General features: G+C 36.1%; 1 protein-coding gene and 1 non-coding gene across 7 annotated transcripts in view; one reads left to right on the forward strand and one right to left on the reverse strand.

The window, feature by feature from the left end:
* CLHC1 (clathrin heavy chain linker domain containing 1) overlaps positions 1 to 13,787 on the forward strand; it is a 37,481-nt gene that overhangs the window by 6,900 nt on the left and 16,794 nt on the right. For 3 of the 6 annotated variants that reach the window (XM_043917999.1, XM_043918003.1, XM_043918000.1), the window contains 7 exons: positions 163 to 350; positions 4,652 to 4,785; positions 5,140 to 5,341; positions 5,458 to 5,570; positions 5,945 to 6,029; positions 7,895 to 8,001; positions 13,422 to 13,596. In XM_043917999.1, coding sequence (XP_043773934.1) covers positions 163 to 350; positions 4,652 to 4,785; positions 5,140 to 5,341; positions 5,458 to 5,570; positions 5,945 to 6,029; positions 7,895 to 8,001; positions 13,422 to 13,596 — 1,004 coding nt within the window. The remainder of the gene's footprint in view (positions 1 to 162; positions 351 to 4,651; positions 4,786 to 5,139; positions 5,342 to 5,457; positions 5,571 to 5,944; positions 6,030 to 7,894; positions 8,002 to 13,421; positions 13,597 to 13,787) is intronic. The other 3 variants (XM_043918004.1, XM_043918001.1, XM_043918002.1) reach the window with 3 other exon arrangements.
* On the reverse strand, positions 12,939 to 13,011 carry TRNAE-UUC. Its single transcript has one exon. It is a non-coding gene; the product is annotated as a tRNA-Glu (tRNA).

The raw sequence follows: 13,787 nt of genomic DNA on the forward strand, positions 1-13,787 counted from the left end.
GCAATATTACATATAAGTGCAAGCTCAAATTTGTAAAATTTTAGATATCTAATTGCCCGTCATTTCATTAAAAAAAACTGTAATGCTATTTGCAAGGCTTTTGATCTATATAGTCTTCTAGAAAAAACTTCAGTACCATAGACAGAAAAAATCATGTTTCAGGTAATAGAATATGTCACTGCATACAAATCCATTCTTACTTCAATCAAAAAAGAATATGACACGTTTATTGAGACAATAAAGAAAGGCCAAAGAACTGCATTTTATCTTCATGGAAAACTTAGAGTTTTGGCAGGAGAGCCCACAGCATTGGTATATCACAGGAAAAGAATAGCCCAACTTCAAGCAAAGTAAGTATATTCGTAAGTAGCTCTAAAGGTGATAATTGCTACTTGGTTTTATTAACTAGCCATTGTAACTATAACCAGTGATTTTTAGTCATCTTCAACTTTGATTTTATTTTAAAACCATGTTTTTATGTTACCCTTTCTATTGATGTTACTGTATTTTTACTTGAAAAATAGTATTAATTCAGTTTGAGAATTTTATAATGTCTCAGGATAATTGGAGGCACATTGTAGTATCGTAAAAGGAAGGATGCAGATAATTGCTCCAGGTAATTTCTTGCATGGAAGGTTTAATAGTACAATTTCATGATTACCATCTGAAATAGATCACTTACTCTTGTGATGCACAAAAGTAAGTAACCTACTGGGAGAGGATAAAACTCACTCTTGTTGAACAGTCTCAGACTTGCAGTGTTCCATTTGGTGACTGATGGGTAAATTGTTCTTATAGTTAATTTCAAGTCAACCAGGAAAATTATGTGAAATTTGACCTCCATTTTTGGTTATGTAGCTGGCAAGGGGTTGGGATCACTTCTTGTTGGGACAAAATGCTACATAAAATAGTAAAAAAAAATTTTTTTTTTGCAAAAGGGACAGGAGGCTGATAAGATAGTAACAGAAATATTAGGGCAAAATCAGAAAACAAAAGATAGAGGAGCACTAAAGCTTCTTTAACCCTGAAAGCATTTATTAAAACTTGTGACCATAAGCTTTAGTTTTTACTGTGGCACAGAGGTATAAAAGACAGAGCCTGGCATCTGTCTGCCCAAGGGGTGTCGTCTACTGGGAAATCTTCCCCATGTAAAGCTGGGATGATTAAGGGCTACACCCTGAAGAGTGAACAAGAGGTAAATTGCTCCACTTTTGGGGACTGCATGGAAAATTGCCTTCTGCTTATCAGACTGCTAACAGATTCAGGACCTATTTTTGGAGTGATGAAGTGTTCAGGAACTAAAAATGGTAGTATTTGCACAGCACTTTGAATATGCTAAAATTTACTGAATTGAACACTTTAAAACGATGAATTTTAAGGTATACAAACTATATATCAATAAAACTACTATAAAAAACATCTTGGAAGATAGAGTGAGAAAGTTATTATGTCTAATCATAACTCATAGAGAAGAGAATATGAGACAGACACTGTTTGAAAAGAAAAATGGCTGAGAGTTTTCTAGATTTAGTGAAAGATATCAATTCACAGATTCTGGAAGACCAAAGAATCCCATTGTAAGTAATAAATACTCAGCTAGATTAATTGTACTGAAATTGTCAAGGATAAGGAGTTCATAAAAGTAGCTATGGAAAGGAACAACTGGATACCTTCTAATCTGTGTTATAGCATGTATTGGAGCTTAATTCCTTTTTATGGCTGAATAATATTCCACTGTATGTATATACCATATTTCATCTACTTATCTGTTGATGGGTACTTGAATTTTTTCCACCATAGGCTATTGTGATTTGTGCCACCATGAACATTCTTGTACAAGAATCTGTTGAGTCCCTGCTTTCAATTTTTTCGAAAGTCCGTTTACTTTTAACATGTCTTTCTTACTAAAGCACAACTGTTAATATTTGGATGAAAACCAGGGACATTTTATCTCCACATCCCCTCTTTCATAAATACTACAGGCTCTTACTCTGAGCTGTCTGTAGTTACCAAGAATTCTGTATAATAATGAGACTGGATAGCAGTTATCTACTGACAAACTTGTTTTTATTGTACGAGCAACCAGGGAAGCCCTGACAAACTTGTTTTTAATTGCCAAAAACCCTGTAACACTTATGTATCCAGCCGATTTTAATCTATTATTTCCTTCCTGGGCCAAAATATTGGTGATAAACCAGGAAGTAAATTTCACATAATGGTTTAAAGAAGTTTTTATCTACTTCCTGGTTTTTAAAATTACCATTTGTGGATGAACTCAGTTTTATCTCAGAGTGCTGTCATTCCTCTAGCTCTAGGATCAAAATTAATGAAGTAAGCTAAATAATGGCCCCCAAAGAAACAGGTTCTAATCCTGAGAACCTGGAAATGTTACTTTATTTATAAAAAGGGTCTTTGCAGATATGATTACATTAATGTAATTAAGGATTACATCAAGGATCTCTCCCTAAGGAAATTATATTGGATTACCCAGGTGGACCCTAAATCCCATCGCAGGTGTCCTTATAACAGAGTGGTAAGAGGGAGCATTGTCACAGGCACACTTGGGGAGAAGGTGTCATGACCTCGGAGGTAGAGACTGAAATATGCAGCCACTGAAGGCCAGTCGCCTGCCCTCAAAAGTTGGAAGAGGCAAAGAATTTATTCTCCCCTAGAGCTTCTAGAGGAAGCATGAACTCGAAATAACAAATTTAACCCAGTAATACTATTAAAAGTGAAAGTGAAGTCACTCAGTCGTGTCTGACTCTTTGCGACCCCATGGACTGTAGCCTACCAGGCTCCTCTGTCCATGGGATTCTCCAGGCAAAAATACTGGAGTGGGTTGCCATTTCCTTCTCTAGGGATCTTCCTGACCCAGGGATCGAACCCAGGTCTCCTGCATTGCAGGCAGACACTTTACCCTCTGAGCCACCATTAGGTTGGTGCAAAAGTAACTGTTGTTTTTGCATTGTTGAAATGTGCTGTTTGATATTGGAATACATTCTTAAATAAATGTGGTTATGTTACACATCATTTTAATGTGCATTTCTCACTTTGTGTTTTTTTGCTAATGACATTGCTTGCTGTTTATTTTATATTTATTTTAGACTATGGAAATGATTTTAGACTAAAAATTCAGGTGATTTTCTTACTTGAGTTCAAAATGGGCCGTAAAACAGTGCAGACAACTCACAACATCAACAGTGCTTTTGGCCCAGGATGTACTAACAAATATACAGTGCAGTGGTGGTTCAAGAAGTATTTGCAAAGGAGATGAGAGCCTTGAAGATGAGGAGCGCGGTGGCCGGTCATTGGAAGTTGACCAGGACCAATTGAGAGCCTTCTTTAAAGCTGAACGCATGAACAGCTACATGAGAAGTTGCCAAAGAACTCAACATTGACCATTCTATGGTTGTTGGGCATTTGAAGCAAATTGGAAAGGTGAAAAAACTTGATAAGTGGGTGCCCCATGAGCTGACCAAAAATCAAAAAAATTGTCGTTTTGAAGTGTCTTCTTTTATTGTCTACAACAACAATGGACCGTTTTTCAATTGGATTGTGATGTGTGACAAAAAGTGGATTTTATTAATATACAACAAGTGGCAATGACCAGCTCCGTGGTTGGACTGCGAAACTCCAAAGCACTTGCCAAAGCCAAACTTGCACCAAAAAAGGTCATGGTCACTGGTGGTCTGCTGCCTGTCTGACCCACTACAGCTTTCTGAATCCCAGCGAAACCATTACATCTGAGAAGTATGCTCAGCAAATTCATAAGATGCACCAAGAACGGCTGAAGCCAGCATTGGTCAACAGAAGATGACCGATTCTTCTCCACAACAATGTTGGACTGTACCTCACACAACCAGCACTTCAAAAGTTAAAGGAATTGGGCTACAAAATTTTGCCTCATCCGCCATATTCACCTGACCTCTCACCAACCAACTACCACTTCTTTAAGCATCTCAACAACCTTTTGCAGGGAAAATGCTTCCACAACCAGTAGGGTGCAGAAAATGCTTTCCAAGAGTTCATTGAATCCCAAAACACAGATTTTTACACTACAGGAATAAACGAACATTTCTCATTGACAAAAATGTGTTGATTGTAATTGGTTCCTATTTTGATTAAGAGATGTGTTTGAGCCTAGTTGTAAATGATTTAAAATTTATGGTCTGAAACAGCAATTACATTTGCACCAACCTAATAATATTGGATTTCTGGGCTCCAGAACTATGAAAGAACAGATTTCTGTTGTTTTAAGCCACCAAGTTTGTGGTATTTTGTGATAGCAGCCACAGGAAACTAATATGATTACTTAACAAAAATGATTTTTAAATTGCAAAGGTAATTTTCAATTAAAGGGAATGGACTTAGTACTTTGTGGCCAGATTATTCTGTTTAACATTTACAAATTTCCAGTAAGGTTATAAATCATAGTCAGTATAAGATTTTATTAATGCTTTGAAAGAGAATGGTTTCTCACTTATGAGGTTAGTTAACTTCTTAAGCATTGTTTTGTAAACTTTCACCCACATTCATAATGGTACAAAATGATAATTAGCCAAATTTAATAATTTAACCTTTTTTACTTTGAATGGTATAATTAAATAATTAGTTGAAAGAAACATATTAAAAAAGCCTTTCTGATTTTCAGGATGGGACTTATTGAAAATAATTCCTCAAAGATTCAATTGCAGATAAATGAAATGAAACAAGTCAGGGCAAAGTATGACACAAAAGAAGAACAACTTTGTACTTGCTGCAAAGAGCCTTTAAAACCTATTCCAGGTACAGTATTTTGTTTAAAATATTTGTGAGAAATTCCAGTTGTTTCCTTAGCATGTGGAATCTTCCCAGACGAGGGATCAAACCTGTGTCCCCTACATTACCTGGCAGATTCTTAACCATTGGACCACCAGTGAAGTCTCTTCATTAAGTCTTCAGTGATGATTTGTTTAAAACTTCCAGCCATTTAGAAATGTATGCTAAAATTCAGTAATCTACAAGTTCGTGCTGCCATCTCTTAATTATTTCTTAACACAGTCAACCATCTGACCTATTTTATTAATACTAAGACTTGCTCTTTGAGCACAAGCGTCCCGCACATGGCTTGGCTTATTTGATTTGTTCCCTTTCCCTTAGGCATGACTCTCCAAGAATCTGTCAGTTTGGATGCTCTCACTAAATACTTGAAACATCTTGAAGGTAAATACGCAGAAATTGAAGAACTTATGTCCAAAAAATACGTACCCATTCAGAGGAAGGCAGATTTAGATGAGGAAATGACTGTGGTATTAGAACGGCGAGATTCAACTGAAAATTTGAATAATGAATTACAGTTTAGGTATGAAAGTTGTGGCTATATTTTGAAAGTTTGAAGCTTTTATTTGTGTTGATTTTAATATTCCACTATTTGATTTTAGGTTCAGTATGTCATTAATGTTTTTTTTATTTTTATAGTCATCAAAGACTGCAGGTTATTTCACAAGCACTTACTTTGTGGGTAAAATCTGATAGGAGCAGATCATTTCAAGACATCGTGGAGAACATTCAGAAAAGTAAAGATTTACACGGTAGATGATCTGTATTTTTTTAAGTATCATAAATAATGGAAAACATTTTGTTTCCCCTTGAAAACTAAAGAATGGGGCTTTTCCTAGGCTGAGTTTTAAAAATGCACTTACTTTTGTTAGGGCTCTGTTACCCCATGGGCTTCTTCCTTCAGCCGTTGGCAGATAATCTGTAAAGAGTAAACTTGGTTAACCAGGGAGAGAATACCTGAAAATCTACCTGAAAATAAGGAAGCAAGAGATGGGGAGGCCATTCAGTTTAGGAAGAGGTTGATACTGTTAGAACTATAGCATTAGATTGTTGGTATTAAACATTTATGTTTGTTGTTTTTATTGATTGATAACCTTAAGTTTCATGATGCTGTTGATATTTACAGATAAACAAGGCATTGTTGAAGAACTACTTGAAGAAGACCCAAGCAAGGCAAAAGAAACTGAAATTTTGCTGTACTTCATTGAAAGGCAAATATTTTAAAAGCTTTGATCTTCCTTAAGCTATTATAGCATTTATTTAATACTTGCTTAAATGCTTACTCAATATTTAGCATTTTTTAGCATCTTTTTGAGCTGTAGTCTCTAGTTTTTGTATTTTTTAAATGCAACTCTAGTAGATAAATTAGAAAATAAACTAGAATTTTTAGAATATAGATTCTTTATGAAAATAAATACCAGATTGATGGTCTCAGAGGTTTTATGGAAGATATAGCTGGACTATAGTGTTAAGTTTTATTTATATTTTTCTTGTATTCCCTAACCATAGACCTGATCTTACAAAATGTTTTTGAGAACATCTTCTTTTATTTGTTTATTTATTTTTGCCTGTGTCAATTAGGTGTTTGTTGCTGTGTGTGGGCTTTCTCTAGTTGCAGAGAGCTGGGGCTACTCTTCATCGTGGTGCATGGGCTTCTCATTCCTGTGGCTTCCTTTGTTGTGCAGCACAGGCCCTAGGGCACTTGGGCTTTGAGCACTTGCACTTCAGCAAGTGTGGTGTGTGGGCCTAGTTGGCCCTCAACATGTTGGATCCTCCTAGATCAGGGATCGAACTCATGTCCCCTACGTTAGCAGGTGGATTCTTAACCACTGGACCACCAGGGAAGCCCAGGAACATCTTGAATCAGATTATCCAAGCCAATTTAGTCCTTCTTTTCCTCATTTGTATCCTATGACATATTAGGAAGGCATATTTCTCTCTAATATGTATTACATTATTATATATTATATAGTAAATGCTTAAAGAGGTCTGACTTTATTCTTTTTAAAAAAATTTTTAAATTGGAGGATAATTGCTTTACAGTATTGTATTGGTTTCTGCCATAAAACAGCATGAATCACCCATAAATATATGTTTGTCCCCTCCCTCTTTTACCTCCTTCCCACCCCCATAAGACTTTATTATTTAAGAGGTTATTTCATAGGCTATGAGGCCAATCTATAATGAATATATGTAAAATTCCTAGTCTTCTATGTTAAACAGTTTTCTCTTGTTGATTTGCTTGTTGATATGATATAAAGACGGGGTAAAGATCATTTTGAGGGGCCCGAAAGCCTGGATTGTTTTCTCATACTCTATGCTTCTCTAAGTCTACCAGCTTCAGATATGAGAGAAAAACCCTGAGGATAAAAGTTTTATGTATTTTGCTTAATATTACTTCGGTGTTTTTCCTCCTCTGAGGTTCCACATTCATTTGCAACACTCTTTAAATCCTATTTGGCATAATTTTATTAATAGTCAGGTAAGGGTTGAGCTGGAGACATTTTGCCCTAGGAGGAGGAGTAGAAGCTTAAAGTTATCTGAACTATTATCTTTTCTTCTTTCATTTAGTCTCACATTCAGTTAGGAGTCTGATTACTGGTGGAACAACTTATGCTTCTGAATACCAAGGACTCCTCTTGATTTTCAGCTTTGGCAGCCTTTGAATTCAATTAATATTTACCCTACATTGAACCTCTAAGCAGATTGCCCTTCTTTCCCCTGGTTCCCCTCTTCTTCTGGAGATGATATGAGACGAAAAAAAAAAATCTGAGCTCATTATAAATTCAGTGAAGTTCTTTCCATTTCCTATGGATTGTTCTAAGTACTGTAAGAATAAGGTATGTAATCAGGTTCAAGTCACGTGGCAGGTGAGAATCTTCTTCTGAAGCTACAAAAAATAATATTAGGGAAGGGAGTGAAAGAATATCTTAGAGAGTAAATGGATCTAATTGTAGTTTATTAGAGGTGCTTTTTTGTATTACTATCCTACTATGTTTAATTTGTATTAGACATTTCTAATCAGTTTTCTTTACTTTTTTTGTGTACAATTATATAATGAAATGCATGACTATAGGTTCAATGAATTAATCTCACTTGGGGAATATGAAAAGGCAGTTTATTTTGCAGTGAATGGTCCTAGAAGAATTCTTCACAACATTGGGACAGTGAATAAATTTAAGGGTAAGCATTTCTCTCTGAATCTTACATATATATGCTAATTATGTTTTTTTTCCCCCTGATAGAATGGTATGAGTATTGAACTGGGAAATAAGATGTAGGCTCCAGCCCTATATCTATCATTTATTCAATTTCCTTACCTATAACATTAAGGAGTTTGATTAGATTTTCCAAATTAAGTTATGAAATATTTCAAGTGTACAGAAAAGTATGAATAACAGCAAGGATTGAGGGCAAGAGGAGAAGGGGGCAACAGAGGATGAGATAGTTGGATGGCATCACCGACTCAATGGACATGAGTTTGAGCAAACTCTGGGAGATGGTGAAGGACAGGGAAGCCTGGTGTGCTGCAGTTCATGGGGTCACAAAGAATCAGAAACAGCTTAGCAACTGAACAATAACAATTCACTGTCAAGCTTAAAAATGTTAATATTTTGTCAGGTTTGCTCCACTTCCTTTAAAAGCAGCTTTGTTGTACTGAGTCGACATATATTCAATAAATTGTACATTGTTAAAGTATAGTTTGTTAGCTTTTGACATATGTATCCTCCAAAAGTTCCCTCTTTGTCCTCAGTGATCCCTCTCTAAATCAAATCCCTTAACAATTATACAGTGGAAGTGACAAATAGATTCAAGGGATTAGATCTGATAGAGTGCCTGAAGAACTATGGATGGAGGTTTGTGACATTGTACAGGAGGCAGTGATCAAGATCATCCCCAAGAAAAAGAAATGCAAAAAGGCAAAATGGCTGTCTGAGGAGGCCTTACAAATAGCTGAGAAAAGAAGAGAAGCTAAAGGCAAACGAGAAAAGGAAAGATATATCCATTTGAATGCAGAGTTCCAAAGAATAGCAAGGAGAGATAAGAAAGCCTTTCTCAGTGATCAATGCAAAGAAATAGAGGAAAACAATAGAATGGGAAAGACTAGAGATCTCTTCAAGAAAATTAGAGATACCAAGGGAACATTTCATGCAAAGATTTTGGCACAATAAAGGACAGAAATGTTATGGACCTAACAGAAGTAGAAGATATTAAGAAAAGGTGGCAAGAATACACAGAAGAACTGGACAAAAAAGATCTTCATGACCCAGATAATCACGGTGGTGTGATCACTCACACTCATGTAGAGCCAGACATCCTGGAATGTGAAGTCAAGTGGGCCTTAGGAAGCATCACTACGAACAAAGCTAGTGGAGGTGATGGAATTCCAATTGAGCTATTTCAAATCCTAAAAGATGATGCTGTGAAAGTGCTGCACTCAATATGCCAGCCAATTTGGAAAACTCAGCAGTGGCCACAGGACTGGAAAAGGTCAGTTTTCATTCCAACCCCTAAGAAAGGCAATGACAAAGAATGTTCAAACTACCGCAGAGTTGCACTCATCTCACACCCTAGCAAAGTAATGCTCAAAATTCTCCAAGCCAGGCTTTAACAGTACGTGAACCATGAGTTTCCATATGTTCAAGCTGTATTTGGAAAAGGCTGAGGAACCAGAGATCAAATTCCCAACATCCATTGGATCATCAAAAAAGCAAGAGAGTTCCAGAAAAACACCTACTTCTGCTTTATTGACTATGCCAAAACCTTTGACTGTGTGGATCACAACAAACTGTGGAAAACTCTCAAAGAGAATGGAATACCAGACCACCTGACCTGCCTCCTAAGAAATCTGTATGCAGGTCAAGAAGCAACAGTTAGAACTGGACATGGAACAACAGACTGGTTCCAGACTGGGAGAGGGGTAGGTCAAGGCACTATATTGTCACCCTGCTTATTTAACTTATATGCAGAGTACATTGTGGGAAATGGCAGGCTGGATGAAGTAAAAGCTGGAAACAAGATTGCCGGGAGAAATATCAATAACCTCAGAGATGCAGATGACACCACCCTTATGGCAGAAAGTGAAGAAGAACTAAAGAGCCTCTTGATGAAAGAGGAAAGTGAAAAAGTTGGCTTAAAACTCAACATTCAGAAAACTAAGATTATGGCATCTGGTCCCATCACTTCATGGCAAATAGATGGGGAGACAGTGGAAACAGTGAGAAACATTATTTTTTTGGGCTCCAAAATCACTGCAGATGGTGACTGCAGCCATGAAATTAAAAGACACTTGCTACTTGGAAGAAAAGTTATGACCAACTTAGATAGCATATTAAAAAGCAGAGACATTACTTTGCCAACAAAGGTCCATCTAGTCAAAGCTTTGGTTTTTCCAGTGGCCCTGTGTGGATGTGAGAGTTGAACCATAAAGAAAGGTAAGCGTTGAAGAAATGAACTGTGATGTTGGAGAAGACTCTTGAGACTCCCTTGGACTACAAGGAGATCCAACCAGTCCATCCTAAAGGAAATCAGTCCTGACTATTCATTGGAAGGACTGATGCTGAAGCTGAAATTCCAGTACTTTGGTCACCTGTTGCAAAAAACTGACTCACTGGAAAAAACCCTGAAGCTGGGAAAGATTGAAGATGGGAGGATAAGGGGATGACAGAGGATGAGATGGATGGATGGCATCACCGGCTCAATGGACATGAGTTTGAGCATGCTCCAGGAGTTGGTGAAGGACAGGGAAGCATGGTGTGCTGCAGTCCATGGGGTCGCAAAGAGTCGGACACGACTGAGCGACCGAACTGAACTGAGCTGATCCCTCTTTCCCACTACTCCCTCCCCGTCACTGGTCTCCCTCACAAGGCTTCTGCTATCAATCACCAAAGATTAGTTTGCGTTTTCTAGAATTTCATATAAATGAATTATAATGTAGGTATCCTTTTTTTTTTTTAATCTACTAAACCCCAAACAGGAACTGCTTATCTAACTGGAATAACCAGTCTTAGTTCAATTCTTTACAAGAGACTTCTAATATTCCTAGAAATAAGATGTTCTAATGATCAATTTTAAAATTACTTGTTACACAGTATACCACAAACCATAATCTGAAATCACAGAGCAACATAAAAATAAAGACTGAAAAACAAAAAAACAAAACCAAAAAGTTTAAGTGTAAAATTCTTTTGTTTATATTTTCAAGTTTATTTCAGAAACAGTGAGAAAATTACTTTCTGTTGTTTTTTTAAAGGCACCCAGTATGTGGTGATTTGTTACAGGAAGTCTAAGAAACTAATACAATGTGCAGTGTGTATGTGTGTATGGGGGGTGCATATAGCTTCCACAAATGCTTCCAGAGATATTCATCTTGCTCTTTTCACTCCACACTTGGGACCTTTCCTGCCATACTACATAAGTGTGCAGTTATCTTTGGAGATGGCTAATGTAGTAGTATTCATGCACTCTCCAGATTCAATTGAAAATAGAGGCTACAAATTTACTGTTTCCTTGGGCAGGAGAAATTGTCTTGAAATTATTGACAACCTTTTTAGGGTGGTGGTCCACTATTGTTTTTCTTCACTTTTTCCCTGTTCTATAAGACAGCCAAATGCACAACAAGAAGTTTAGTAGGTATGCTTTTTTGACCGATTTCTTTTTTTTTTTCCATTTATTTTTATTGGTTGGAGGCTAATTACTTTACAGTATTGTAGTGGTTTTTGCCATACATTGACATGAATCAGTCATGGATTTACATGTGTTCCCCATCCTGAACCCCCCTCCCACCTCCCTCCCCATCCCATCCCTCTGGGTCATCCCAGTGCACCAGCCCCTAGCACTTGTCTCATGCTTGACTGATTTCTTGCACTGAGCATAATTATTTTGGAATTCATCCATGTTATTGCATCTATCAATAATTTATTCTTTTTCATTGCTGAGTAGTGTTCTATTCTGTGAAAAGAAATGCTTTATCAGATATTTTCTACCAATTTGTGGCTTGTCTTTTCATTTTCTTAACAGTGTCTTTCTTAGAGTAGAAGTTGTTCATTAAGTTGAAATCTAATTTATGATTTTTTTATGGATTAGGAATTTAGTGTAGTACCTAAGAAATCTATGTCTACTCTGCAGAGATTTCTCTTCTATTTTTCCCCCTAAGGATTTTATAGTTTTAGGTTTACATTTAGGTCTATGATCCAGTTTGGGTTAATTTTTATATATGATGTGAGGTATGGGTTAAAGTTTTTCTTTCAAAGTTTATTTTTTGCTGATAGCTATCTAGTTATTCCAGGATAATTTATTTAAAAAGACTTTCTCCGCTCATTTACCTTTGTACCTCTGTGACAATCAACTGATTGTCTATTCTGTTTCATTGATCTGTTTATCTTGAAGCTTGTACTACACTGTCTTGATTAATGTAACTTTATAGTAAGTCTGGAAATTAGATTGTGTTAGTCTTCAAACTCTGTTCTTCTTTATCAAATTTGGTTTGGCTATTTTAGGTCTTTTATATATTTCTGTTTAAATTTTTGAAGTCAGCTTGTAAATTTCTAGGAAAAAAAAATCTACTAGAAATTGCATTGAATCTATAGTTCAACATGGGGAGAATAGACAGTGAACAATACTGAATTTTATGACCCAGTGAATCCATAAACATGGTCATCTCTCCATTTTTGTTTTTAGGTTTTTAAAAAAATTTAACGGTGTTTTATAGGTTTTAGTGTTTGTTTTTTTAACATTGAAATGTTCAATTTTTACTCAGAAATTTTGAGACATCTTGCAAGTAACCAGGAACTCTTTCTTTGGATGTGCTCTCAACTTAGTATAAGTTAAAAGTGATAACAATTTTTAAGTGATATTGGTGTTTTCCTGAGTTTCTTCCTCTTCTCCTTTTGTCTTGGTCTACTCAAATTATAGATTGCAAGTTTCAGTAAAAATCAGTGCTTGCAATTAATGCTTAAATAGTATAATTACCAGTGAAATTGAAAAACAGCCAACTTTTACCCATTTACTAGGTATGTGGATCTTACTCTAAGAAATTCACCAAAACTAGATTGGTGATAACTTACTGAGTGTTTCGTAGAATCACAAAATATTAAGTAAGACATTAAGTGAGATCCTAGTTCCCTGACCAGGGATTGAACCTGGGCCCACAGCTGTGAAAGCACTAAGACCTAACCACTGGACCACCAGGGAATTCCCATCTTTCACCTCCTTCTGGAGGCTCTAAATAGATTTCCATTCCATGCTGCTCTCATAACTTTTAAGTCAGCAATCTTTGGCATTCCTTGACTTGTAGACCCATCTCTCTAATCTCTGCCTTGGTTTTCACATAGCATATGCTATTTAGTTGTCATTGTTGTTCAGTTGCTGGCATATCCAACTCTTTGCAACCCCATGGACTGCAGCACACCCAGCTTCCCTGTCCATTATCCAAAATATAAAGTTTAATCCATAAGCATTAGTTAAAAATTACAAATGTTAGTATATAACTTTAGATTAAAATTTTTAGAAAATGATATGAGATGAAAATAAGAATGTGAAGTAAGAAAAAGTAAATTATTACTTAAAAGTATTTGACTGAAAACCTTTTCTTCTCTTTGTAGCTATTGGAAAAATTAGAGGAAAACCTTCCCCGTTACTCTTATTTTTTGAGGCTGTCTTTAGCATAAGTCATGCTTTTAGACATCCTGTTGATGCAGTGCTAACTCTGGAAGGAATCAAGTGTGGATTGTCTGAAAAACGTTTAGACTTAGTCATCAACTGGGTCACCCAGGAAAGGTAAGCAAAATTATGCTTTTAACTTAATTTTGAAATTTGCTTGATAAAGCATTTATCAAGCATGTGCTTGATAAAACATAAAAAAGTTCTCAAAATTTTAATGGTTTTCTTATCAGTACATTATTTGAGCATTTATTTCAGATCTCTATTGTAATTTATCCAAAAGTATTTACTAAGCATTCATGGATGGA

This window comes from Cervus elaphus, chromosome 11, assembly GCF_910594005.1.
Source record: "Cervus elaphus chromosome 11, mCerEla1.1, whole genome shotgun sequence".
In the NCBI taxonomy this organism is placed as follows: domain Eukaryota; kingdom Metazoa; phylum Chordata; class Mammalia; order Artiodactyla; family Cervidae; genus Cervus; species Cervus elaphus.